This window comes from Artemia franciscana, chromosome 7 (assembly GCF_032884065.1).
Source record: "Artemia franciscana chromosome 7, ASM3288406v1, whole genome shotgun sequence".
Lineage (NCBI taxonomy): Eukaryota > Metazoa > Arthropoda > Branchiopoda > Anostraca > Artemiidae > Artemia > Artemia franciscana.
Genome location: NC_088869.1, coordinates 53,541,630 through 53,554,939, shown reverse-complemented (window position 1 = coordinate 53,554,939; position 13,310 = coordinate 53,541,630). Strand labels below are relative to the sequence as shown.

At 35.1% G+C, this 13,310-nt stretch overlaps 1 protein-coding gene across 2 annotated transcripts in view; it reads right to left on the bottom strand.

Moving 5' to 3' along the window:
• Positions 1-749: 749 nt before the first annotated feature.
• LOC136029459 (ubiquitin thioesterase OTUB1-like) overlaps positions 750-13,310 on the bottom strand; it is a 38,815-nt gene continuing 26,254 nt past the window's right edge. For both annotated transcript variants that reach the window (XM_065707871.1, XM_065707870.1), the window contains exon 6: positions 750-1,040. In XM_065707871.1, the coding sequence (XP_065563943.1) occupies positions 840-1,040 (201 nt within the window). In that variant the 3' untranslated portion in view covers positions 750-839. The remainder of the gene's footprint in view (positions 1,041-13,310) is intronic.

The following is a 13,310-nucleotide window of genomic DNA, read 5'->3' as shown; positions in this document are numbered from 1 at the left end:
TATTCTAGTTGACTGCGAGCTTTTGGATTAATTTCTAATAGGTACATTTTTCACAAGTGATTATAAAAATTTAGTTATTAGATCGCCATGTGGGTAGAGATAAACTTTAGTGCAAAACTTTCAAATATTTCTTTAAAAACTGAAGTTTTTCGTCATCATCAGCCGTGAAGTGTGAAATATACATTGAAAGACTGTTTCCATTTTGATGACAGACAGGGAATCCAAATAGATCCGTGAATAGTGCTGATTTCACTTCGGGACGAATCATCAATCTCCTAAGTTTTAGAAAACAGAAAATTTAGCAAAAAAAAACAAGCACAAATTTAGATGCGCAGCCAAAAAGGCAAGTTATTCTCAGAATAATCGAAGGGTCCCCACCAAGAAGAGGTAGATATCCCCACCGAAAAAAAAAATATAAAATAACATCTTATAATGTTCAGAAGAAGTAAGACACTTTGCTGGCAAACCCTTTTTGAAAACTTTCATCCCATCTTCTAGAAAAAAGCCCCCCCCCCATCATAGATAAATGTTTACAGAGAGCTTTTATTGTTCGTATCTCTGAAAGCATTATTTACCGTTTAACCAGACTTTGTCAAAATTGTAAGGCAGCGTACGGCTTGCTGAAAAAGAAGTGTTTACCATGAAGCAGGAGTATAACTTAAGAAGCAACTATAGGAGGGGGAGAGCAACTGACCATCAAGGCTCACATTGAGGAAATAAAAAAAATCATAAACTGGAAGAAAACTAAATTAATATAACTACTGCATTATTTAATATCTTCAAAGTTTCAGAAATTACAAAAGATCATAAAACAGAAATCACAAGAAAAAGGTACTTTTTTAAGCATAGAGCATATCATAGTGGCCAGGACGGTATAAAAGATGTATCTTTGGTTGACTATCTTCAGGTATATTATGAACAGTTAATTCATCAGCAGGGCCAGTTCGATCCATGTACACTATCGCTATTGGAGTTTCAAGAGCCGAAGTAAGCCCCATTGCATGAATATGATCACTTTCACGATACATCACTTCCACTTCCTGAAAGAAATTAAACCATACAATAAAGCCCATTAATAATTACGACAGCAAAAGACAAAAATATTAATAAGACAAAGCAAAAAAAAGAAGAAAAATTGACTCAGTGTCCTCAGTAGCTTAAATTCCTTAAAAATACGTGCATCTCAGATAAAACTATACGTTCATTAAACAGAAAACAAAAAGAACAGATATTCTACTAGTACTACCATTACTTCTACTACCGACAACTGATCAAATAATTCGTGGTAACGAACTGTAAGTAAGGAGCAACGAAGGCCAATAGTAACTGAAACTCTGAAATGAATGTTCATAACTATTACTACATCAGAAGAATTCGATATTTAAGCTGATTACATAAAAAACTAGATTTTTTAACTGAAAGTAAGGAGCGACATTAAAACTTAAAACGAACAGAAATTACTCCGTATATGAAATGGGTTGTCCCCTCCGCAATCCCTCGCTCTTTACGCTAAAGCTTCTAATTGTTTTAAAAAGCAGTTTTTTTTAAAAAGCAGTGTTTTTAATTTTTTGGTCACTTAAAAAGGACACTAGAACTTTTCATTTCCGTTAGAATGAGCCCTCTTGCGACATTCTAGGACCACTTGGTCGATACGATGACCCCAAGGGGAAAAGAAAAAAAAAACAAAACAAAAAAAAAACAACAAATAAACACGCACCCGTGATTTGTCTTCTGGCAAAAAATACAAAATTCCACATTTTTGTAGATAGGAGCTAGAAATTTTTGCTTTAAGGTTCTAAAGGTTATAAAGCTTTTTAAAGCTTTAAAATTGTTTTAAAAAGCAGAATTGTGGCAAAGAGTCAAACTTTAGCGTAAAGAGCGAGGGATTGCAGAGGGGACAACCCATTTCATATACGGAGTAATTTCTTTTCGTTTTAAGTTTTAATGTCGCTCCTTACTTTCAGTTAAAAAACTAGTTTTTTTTATTTAATCTCTGAACGCTTTTGAATTAATGCATGTTTGATTTTGGCTCTCCAAACATACATTATTAAAATGAAATTTGTATATTAATTCCTTTTTTGGCTAAATGAAGGAATTAATCCTTCTCATAGTTTTGATCAGGCAATTTTGAAAAATAAGGGGTGGGGAAGGAGGCCTAGTTGCCCTGCAATTTTTCGGTTACATAAAAAGGCAACTATAAATTTTAATTTTTAACGAATGTTTTTATTAGTAAAAAATATACGTAACTTAAGAATTAACTTACGTAACAAATTTGTATATTCTTAAATTTTTAATTATGTATATGAGGGGGTTTGTACCCTCGTTAATACCTCGCTCTTTACACTAAATCGTAAGTTTTGTCCCAATTCTTTAAGAATGACCCCTGAATCAGAAAGGCCGTAGAATAAATAGTTGAAATTACTAAAAATACTATAGCATAAAAAGCGAGGTATTTATCTCCTCCTAAATACGTCGCTCTTTATGCTAAAGTATTTTTAGAACCCCTCATATGCGTAATAATCTCTGTTCGTTTTAAGTGCTACTCCTTACTTTCGATTGAAAAATCTTTTCCATGTTTATTTTTTCATTATTTTTTTTTACAATAATTTTAGAAAATCCTGCGCCCTTTTCATTGAATTTCTGTTCCCCAATGACATATTTCTCCAAGGAAAGATCCTCCAACATAACCCCCTCCACTCAACCCCACTCCCAAAACATAAAAAAATCCCCCTGAAAACGTCTGTACACTTCCCAATAACCATTATTATATGTAAACACTGGTCGAAGTTTGTAAATTGCAGCCCCTCCCCCAGGGACTGTGGGGGAGTAGGTCATTTCCAAAGACATATTTATTATGGTTTTTGACTATGTGGAACAAAATGGTTATCTCAAAATTTTGATGCGTTGACTCTGGAGAATAAATGAGCGTGGGAGGGGGCCTAGGTGCCCTCCAATTTTTTTGGTCACTTAAAAAGGGCACTAAAACTTTTCATTTCCGATAGAATGAGCCCTCTTGCGACATTCTAGGACCACTTGGTTGATACGATGACCCCTGAGAAAAAAAATAAAATAAACACGCACCCGTGATTTGTCTTCTGGCAAAAAATACAAAATTCCACATTTTTGTAGATAGGAGCTTGAAATTTTTGCTATGGGGTTCTCTGATACGCCGAATGCGATGGTGTGATTTTCGTTAGGATTCTGTAGCTTTTAGGGGGTGTTTCCCCCTATTTTCCAAAATAAGGCAAATTTTCTCAGGCTCGTAACTTTTGATGACAAAGACTATATTTGATGAAACTTATATATTTAAAATTAGCATGAAAATCCGATTCTTTTGATGTATATCTTAGCATCAAAATTCCGTTTTCGTTTACAATTGAGCCGGGTCGCTCCTTACTACAGTTCGTTACCACGAACTGTTTGATCATTTATGCCTATTATATAAAGGACTTAATTTTGTATTGGAATTTTATGCCTAACACAGAAAATTCATCAAGATTAATGTTACCCATCAAAAGCTACAAGCCTGAAAAAATTTGCCTAATTTTTGAAAAGGGGGGGGGGAAAACTGACCCAAGATAATTAGTCTATTTGATTAGTCTATATTTTCCCCATAATTGATCGTATCGAAAAGCTGGTTCGAAAAGATCAGGAGAGATCATTCTCCTGATCATTTGGAAAGGTTCAAAAAGATCATTCAAACAAAAATAAAAGTTCTATTCCCCTTTCTGAATTACCAAAAAGATTAAGCCACAGGAAAGTGGCTTTTTCTACCTGATTAAAAATTCTGAGATATCCGTTCGATTTAAAAGAATAAAAAAACTTTATATTAAGCTGCCCTATTGCAGAGGGAGTAATGCCACATGGTGGCACTTTTATTCCTGATAAGTCGCGTAGTCTATACAAGATGAGTAATAAATCCCTTATAAGCATTTTTATCTATATTCTTGATTTAGCTAAGTTTATTCACTTGATTTTTCAGGAAACTTTGTGTATGACTGCGTATCAGCTGCGACAAAGAAGGGGTGATGGGTCATTGTCTAGGTGGAGGGCAGGCAGAGGCCTAAAAGAATACATTTCAATCCCCAAAATCTCTAACTCATTACGAGTCTTCAGGTAAATATAAAAAGGCGCATGGGGGGAGGGGGATAGGAATCGAGCTCTCATATCCCTCTAAATTTAGCTTATTCAGCATGCCAGAGTACTTTTATTCAACAGCTTCAAGTTGAATTATTTGAGGTTTGATTTAAGAATGTACAGCGGTGCATAATTGCACATAAACTATGATGATGGAGAGCTAGTAGAACCAGGGGCGTCGTCTTTTCTTTTTTTTTGGGAGGGGGGCAGTTTACCCCTATAATTTAGAGACAAAATTATTATACAGCCTATACCCCTTGACTATCCGGATATGGACCCCTATTCCCCTTCCCAATAAAAATTCTGGAGCTACACCCCTGGGTAGAACTTTGTGCAGGCGAATGGGAGGGGGCTGAGGCCGCAAAAAGCAAGTTTTTATGCAAACAATTTTTAGCTTCTCGTGAGCCTTTTGACAAATATAGAAAGTTAGATTGGGATTAGAGGCAAGGGGGAGGGGTTAATCTCTATTCTTCCTTCAATTTCCGAGAATACTTTTGGAATAAGCCTGTAATATTGATGAAGAAGGTTGATAGGTCCCCTTTTTAATGCAAAAAGATGTATTTCTTTCAACATAAGAGATAATATTCTTATGCTTATCGAAACAAACGCTGAAGAGGGGAAGAGGCACAAAATAAGTCACGATGGAATTTCCTGATGATAAGGGGCAAGTACTGCAAAGAGCTTTGCTTCTACCAAGATTAAATAAAAAAACAAAACAAGTTTTTTGAAATGAAAGTAAGGAGCGACATTAAAACTTAAAACGAACAGAAATTACTCCTCGAAACCCCGCTCTTTACGCTAAAGTTTTTTTATTGTTTTAAAAAGTAGAGTTGCGAGAAAGAATCAAACTTTAGCGGAAGGAGCGGGGTATCGAGAAGGAAAAGCCCCTTTCATATACGGAGTAATTTCTGTTCGTTTTAAGTTTTAATGTCGCTCCTTACATTCATTTCAAAAAACTTGTTTTTTTTATTTAATTTCTGAAAGTTTTTGAATTAATACATGTCTGATTTTGGCTCTCCGTATATAAATTATTAAAATGAAATTTGCATATTGATTCTTTTTTTGGCTAAATGGCTTTCTCTTAGTTTTGATCAGACGATTTTGAGAAATAAGGGGTGGGGAAGGAGGCCTAGTTGCCGTCCAATTTTTCGGTTACTTAAAAAGGCAACTAGAACTTTTAATTTTTAACGAATGTTTTTATTAGTAAAAAATACACGTAACTTAAGAATTAACTTACGTAACAAACTTTTATATTATTATATTTTTGATTATATATATGAGGGGGTTTGTACCCTCGTTAATACCTCGCTCTTAACACTAAATTTTAAGTTTTGTCCCAATTCTTTAAGAATGACCCCTGAATCAGAAAGGCCGTAGAATAAATAGTTGAAATTACTAAAAATAATTTAGCATAAAGAGCGAAGTATTTATCTCCTCCTAAATACCTCGCTCTTTATGCTAAAGTATTTTTAGAGCCCCTCATATGCGTGATAATCTCTGTTTGTTTTATGTTTTAATGCTTCTCCTAACTTTCAATTGAAAAAACTTTTTCATGTTTATATTTTCATTTTTTTTTTTTTTTTAATTGTAATGCTAGAAAATCCTGCGCCCTTTTCATTGAACTTCTCTTCCCCCAGGAAATATTCCTCCAAGGAAAGATCCTCCCATATAGCCCCCTCCCCTGGACCACACACCCAAAACAAAAAAATCCCCCTGAAAACGTCGGTACATTTCCCAATAACCATTTCTGTATGTAAACATTGGTCAAAGTTTGTAACTTACAGCCCCTCCCCCAGGGACTGTGGCGGAGGGGGGTAAGTCATCCCCAAAGACATAGTTATTAAGGTTTTCGACTATACGGAACAAAATGGCTATCTCAAAATTTTGATCCGTTGACTTTGGGAAAAAATGAGCGTGGGAGGGGGCCTAGGTGCCCTCCAATTTTTTTGGTCACTTAAAAAGGACACTAGAACTTTCCATTTCCGTTAGAATGAGCCCTCTTGCAACACTCTAGTACCACTTGGTCGATACGATGACTCCTGGGAAAAAAACAAACAAAAAAAAACAAAAAAAAAACAAAAAAAAACAAATAAACACGCACCCGTGATTTGTCTTCTGGCAAAAAATACGAAATCCCACATTTTTGTAGATTGGACCTTCAAATTTTTTCTATAGGGTTCTCTGATACGCTGAATGCGATGGTGTGATTTTCGTTAAGATCCTATCACTTTTAGGGGGTGTTTCCCCCTATTTTCCAAAATAAGGCAAATTTTCTCAGGCTCGTAACTTATTCTCAGGCTAAATTTGATGAAACTTATATATTTAAAATCAGCATAAAAATCCAATTCTTTTGATATATCTTTTAGCATCGAAATTCCGTTTTTTACAGTTTCGTTTACTATTCAGCCGGGTCGCTCCTTACTAAAAATCCAATTCTTTTAAAAATCCAAGTCACTAAGGCTAGGAATAAGTGAAGATGAACAGGTGACATTAGGTAACGAAAAGATTGATCAGGTTGGGAGCTTCAGTTACCTTGGTAGTATTATTAGTAAAGATGGTGGGAGCAGTGAAGATGTTAAAAGCAGAATAGCTAAAGCTCAGGGTGTTTTTTCACAGTTAAAGAAAGTTTGGAAGAATAGAAAGATAAGTCTACAAACCAAGATTAGAATATTGGAAGCTACAGTGATGACAGTGGTCAAATATGGCTCTGAAGCATGGGCACTCCGAAAAGCAGATGAAAATTTACTAGATGTTTTCCAGAGAAATTGCCAACGGATTGTTCTGGGTACCCGGCTGACTGACCGTATCTCAAACAGTAGGTTGTACGAAAAGTGTGGTTCAATCCCGCTTTGTGGGGCTATAATAAAAGAAAGGTTGAGATGGCTAGGCCACGTTCTACGGATGAAGGATGACAGTTTACCGAAGATTGTCCTTTTTGGCCAACAGTCTGGGGTTACACGGAAAGCAGGTCGTCCTTGTCTGGGTTGGGATGATGTCATAAATAAAAATTTAAAGGAAATGGGAACTTCCTGGGAGGGTGTAAAGAGGGAGGCTTTAAATAGATTAGGTTGGAGGAGGAGCGTGCGTAGCTGTGTTGGCCTCAGGCGGCTTGGTGCATCAGTGAGTTATTATTAGTAGTAGTAGTAGCTCCTTACTACAGTTCGTTACCACGAACTGTTTGATTTAAATGAGAATGTGCTCCATTTTCACATTTATGTATGTTATTAAATGTCTTATCGTATCTTTGAGAAGCACTGCTCTCTGAATACCCTACCTGTATCCATTGAGGATTCGTTCACTTTGTTTTGAATAAATGGAAGAGATGTGGGGGCAAAAATGAGTGCCCCAATCCATCTAAAAGCTCCGGCATTAACAGAGACAAGAGTAGAGAAACATTTTTGTCTCTTTTTTTTTACCCGAAAAAATATCCATTTTTTTTTAAATTATTTGATACCTATTATCCGAAAGTTGTTGGAGCGAAGAGACTCTTATTCATAGAGAAAGAAATTTGGAGAAAGATAATTTATTTAAACGAAAGAACTAACACAAAAAAAAAAAAAAAAATAATACCACTTTAATTAACGTTAAAGGAAAGAGATGAAAAGGAAATACATTTAAACTTTTACAGCTTTCTAACCACTAAAGAATAAAAAAATTCTTAAGCTTCTAAAAGCTATCAATCATTTATAATAAACTTAGGCAACTTTTAATAGTTGTTTCCGGTAATCTTGGTTATTAGGGTGATTTATTTTTCAGTCAATGTTTTGACAAGACAGCACTGTAAAAAACACGTAATGTTTTCAATGAAACGCAAATCTGAAAAAAGTCTTCTTTGCTAAGTTATCTATTATGGGTTTCCTCCCCGTAGTAGCATAATACGGTGTCTTTATTATGGATTCTTATGCCTACGTACGTAGAAATAGGGGAAGCAACAGCAAATTTTCCAGGAACAATTGAATACTAAACTGGAGAGTTTGAAATTAGACAATTAAAAAGATGGATGGAATAGTTTTATGAAAATATTTTGTGAAGTTGCTGATGGTGTTTTAGGGAAGAAAGTTAGAAACGCAGCTAGGAACATTATTGAAAATACTTTATGTTCAATAGAGAAGAAGAATAGCTTGTACAAGAATTATTTGGGTGATAAATCACATGGAAATAAGAGTAATATAAAGAAAGGATTAAAATGTAAATTAAGAAAGTGTGAGGTAGAGACCATGGATAAAATTGCTGAAGCCTTTGAAAATGCAGCCAGACAGCATAATAGTAGAATATTGTGCTAGTATGTTAATAAATTGACAGAGAATAGTCAATCTGGACTTGTCCGAGTCCAGTGCGTCAAGGAAATAGAGAAAGAGAGAGGAGCAGCACATTTTGAGAATTAGCTAAACCGTGATGGAGTTACAGGAAAAGATATAGAAAAGAGCGAAAAAGTTTCTGACCGTTTGGATGTGAAGGAACATTTATTTGGTAAATAAGAATTAATGATAGTGCAAAAAGAGTTAAAAAAGTAAGGCCCCAGGTGGTGATAGTGTGGTGTATGAGTTTTTTTTTAAAATACAGTAGTTACAACGTTAAAAGATAAGTTACTGAATATCTTGAATATGATTTTTGAAAAAGGAGAAGTGCTTACTGATTTTAGAAAAACTCTAATTAAACCCCTCTACGAGAAAGGTGATAAGAGTGAGTGTGGTAAATATAGAGACATTAGCCTTATTTTTGGAGGAATCAAATTACTTTATATTAAGATTTTTTAGACTTAAAGATGGCGAAGATAAATTGTAAGAGAAGAACGGTGTGGTTTTATGAAGAGGATAGGATGCGTCGACTAAAAATTTTCACTCTTAGATTAATAATTAAGAAAAATCTGTGTCATCAAACCTATTTAGTCTTCAGTTTTATAGATTATGAGCAAATGTTTGGTTTAATTGACAGAGGAACTCTAGCGAAGGTCCCATCCTTGTATGGTATACCAGATAAATAGGATTAGTAACTTAGCTAAACGAGGTTAGTAGCTGGTTTCGTATCAAATCAAGAGTTCAGCAGAGTTGCGTCCTATCCCCGTTTATATGAATCATTTTGATGGACTTTGTTCTAAATAGCACAGCAAAGGAAATGGGAGACCATGGAATCACAATTGAGGAAGTAAAACCCTCCTAGACTTAGATTATGCTGGTGATTTAAGCATCGCAAATGAAGAAGTTAGCAAAACGAATGAACTCTTGGAGGTTTTGCGAAATCAGGGAGCAAGACGAGGTTTGAAAATTAATGTTAAGAAGAATAAGCCGCTAAGATTAGGATTAAGGAAGGTGAAGAGGTGATGTTGGGTAACGAAAAGATCGATCAAGTAGACAGCTTCCTGTCCACTTGGTATTATACTTGGCTTCCTGTCCTAGGTATTATACCTAGGAATAATACCTAGGTAGTTTTAGTAAAGAAAGCGAGTACAATGTAAATATTAAAAGTAGAATAGCCAAGGCCCAGGGTGTTTTTACACTGCTGAAAAGTTTGAAAGAATAGGAAGATAAAATTAAGAACAAAGATTGAAACATTGGAAACTACAGTAACGACAGTGGTCAAGTATGGTTCTGAAGTGTGGATCAGAAGCGTAGGTGCTCCGAAAATAGAGGAGGATTTCCTAAATACTTTCCATAGAAATTGCCTACGGATCGTTTTCAGTACACTCGAGTGAGCCGTATCTCAAACAGTAAGCTATATGAAAAATGTGGTTCAATCCAGCTTACTAGGGCTATTATGAGAAAAAAGGCTGAGAGAATGGCTAGGATACATTCTGTGGATGAAGGATGACAGATTGTTCTTTTGGGCCATCCCGCTAAGGCCAAATAAAAAGCAGGTCGTCCCCAAATGGGGTGGGAGAATGTCGTAAAGAAAGATTTAAGAGAAATGAGAACTTCTTGGGAGGATGTAAAGACGGAGGCTTTTTATAGACTGGGATGGAGCAGGAGCGAACGTACCTCTGTTAGTCTCAAGCGACTTGGTGCTGCAGGGAGTTGTTAGTAGTAGTTGTAGTACCTTCTGAGCCCCCCACCCAACGCTCTTTACGCTATAGTTTGACATTCTGTTTAGTTTTGTAAAAAAGACCGCTCAAATACAACCTTACATTATAAAACTTCAATCTAAAGAGCGGGGGGTTCAGAAGGGGTTGAAACTAAACCGCAAAAAGTTTTAGAGTGGATTGAACTCTCCTCACGGGAAACTCTCCTCCTAGAATATCCTCCTCCCCGCAGAGGATTCCCCCTCCCACCAACTAACAAATTTCCGTATATTTTCCATAAAAAAATATTATACGTAAACAATGAGCAAATTGCGTAACCTACAGTCCTTTCCCCAGGGATTATGGGGTCATGTCCTCTCCAAAGACATGGTTACTGGGTTTTTCAGCCCAATCAAATGGCAATCTCAAATTTTTGATCGGATTTCTTTGGGAGAAAAGGGGGCATGAAAGGGGGCGACCTGCCCTTTGATATTTTTGATCAATAGAAAAGGACACTGGAATTTATTATTTTTGTTCGAATGAGCCTTCTCCCAATCTTCAAGGACCATTGGTTCGATATGGTCACCCCTAGGAAAAAAAACAAAAAAAACAAAACACGTAATCGTGATATTTCTTCTTGTAGTAGAATTTGAACGTGTTGTTCAAACTCTTGTAAATTTGAGCTTGAAACCACTACAGTGCGGTTCTCTGATATGCTGAATATGATGGAGCGATTTTCATTAAGGTCGCTTGACTTTTTAGAAATAACGGTAAACCATGCATCATTAAACTGAATGAATTTTATACATTTAGAATCAGCATAAAAATTAAATCCTTTTGATGTATCTACCCCTATGAAAATTTCGTTTTTTAGAGTTTCCACCACTAATGGGACAATTCACTCCTTACTTACAGTTCTTTACCACAAACTGATTGATCTGAAGAATTTTTAGTGGCACCCTGGGAAATTAGTAGCCGACTAACTTTGCATCTAGTACTTTAAGCACCATAATGTAAAAGTGTTTTGTCAAAAGAATGATTTTTAGATTAGGGTTTAATTTACCTTCTAGAAATTTTTTGATTGTAAATAGCTCTACTGTGAAAATATACAAAAATAATTTCTGATTAGACATATTCTATGCTTTTTAAATGGCTCCAAACACTGTAGGCTCTGTATGAATCCAGGACGTTGTTCTACAGTACACCATAAGACAAAGTTCAATGTTTTCATTTTGAAAGAGTTATCACCAAAAAACCCATACCAATTAAGAATGTAATGGCAAACAAATATAGATACTGTAAGGACCAATTCACGATAAGATTTTGCTAATATCAGGAATAGCTAGCACTAGTTTGAACCAATCAGAATTTTCATGGAATGAATTTTTTGAATTTTCTAAGAATCAGAAATAAATTATAAGAATTTTCAAAAATAAATTTCAATAAAGAAAACAGACAGCTTCTTGGAAAACTATCAAAATAGTGTCATATTATACACAGGTGTAGTACAGTAAAAATGAGATGGTGCCTACAATTGCGTCCTCTGAAATTATATGATGCCATATTCTTTTCAAAAGAAAAGAAAATCGTTTCTTTTTAAATTTAAATATGGTTTCTTTCTTGATTTCTTTTCCAAAGAAACCAAAATGCGCAAGAAATTTTTTTACAAGAAACAGAAATTATTCTGTGTACGCTAAAGTTTCGGAGTGCTATAGTAAAAACATTTGTGAGTATATGTATAACCAATTACATTTTATAACATTTAAGGTGAAAACTGTGTTTTTCAAGCAAACGCTCACCAATAAGCACTTCAATTTTCGACATATTGTGGAAACTTGTTTTCATTTCGTTCCAAATGCTCTTCTGCTTGATCAGTCGTCGTTAAAACATTGAAGACAGAAAAAAAAACAAAAAAACTATAGCATAATGTAAGGGTTGAGGAGCGGCAAGTACTCCCTCCTCCATAAGGAATAATTGTACTTGTTTCAATGCCACTCTTTACTTTTATTTCAAAAAGGCTTGTTTTTTATATTTAATCACATCACCGAGTCATCTGAAGCAGACACAACTTCGCAAGCTTCTTTTCCACTCCAATTCGTTCATATATTCTCTCTTTTCTCCTTCCCATGATATTCGTATTTCCCTAATATTCTTTATAAATATATTTCCTTTATATTCACAAAACGTAACCTACTCAACATGATATTATTTTCCACTATAGCCCTTGAAAGTTGAATTTTCTATATAAAGTCATTCAATTTATCGCACAAGTGACAGTTCAATAGGAATAAATCCTTTTCTTAGACAGTGAAAACAATGATAAAAATTCTAGATATTTCGGTGACATAAACATTGACCGTTAACAGCAGATAAACTCGACTGATGACGTCACTGTATATGTGAGCGAAATATCCAGAGTTTTTGTCATTGTTTTCACAGTCTAATGAAAGGATTTGTCCCTATTGAACCGTTATTTGTACGTAATGGAAAGGCAGCGTTGTCTCCGGAAACACAAAATCATTCAAACAAGTGCCTGATACTATCCTCATACAGTTCCTAGGGAGAACATCTTCATTAACCTTTCCAAGCACCCATGACAGCCATACTGGACTACTTTAATTACTTTGACTTCTACTATCATAATCTTAGTTTCTTAGAGCTATATCCCTATTTTTCCCAACCCTTCTTAACTGAAAAAGGACACTATTTATCATGACTATTCAACTCTAAAATTTACACTGTATTCCCTTCCTTACTATTAATTCTACTATAGTAAGTGAGGCTATCCACTCAGTCCCTCTCCTCTCTGTTTTCATTTATTCATTAATTAAGCATCACGGTCTTCCTGACATTAACCTTCAAACACCTTTTATCTAACACACTCAAATTATCTGCGCAGTCTGAGTCTATGGCAGCTTAACTTTACTGCTGTATGTGTTGTCCTCCTGTATTCATTACTCTGCTTTTTATAACATGGTCACTCATTACAAGTTGTGACTTACGATACAGTTACAAGAAAAGGTCACAACACCCAAATAGTTTATTTTTGTAAAGTGGTAATATATTAATATATAGTGGTATATATTAACAAAAGTGTTAACTTCTGGTTTGGTGTAAAAAGGACGATTTTATGATAGAAAGATATCTCATTGTACACTCAAACTTGGCGTAAAATTTT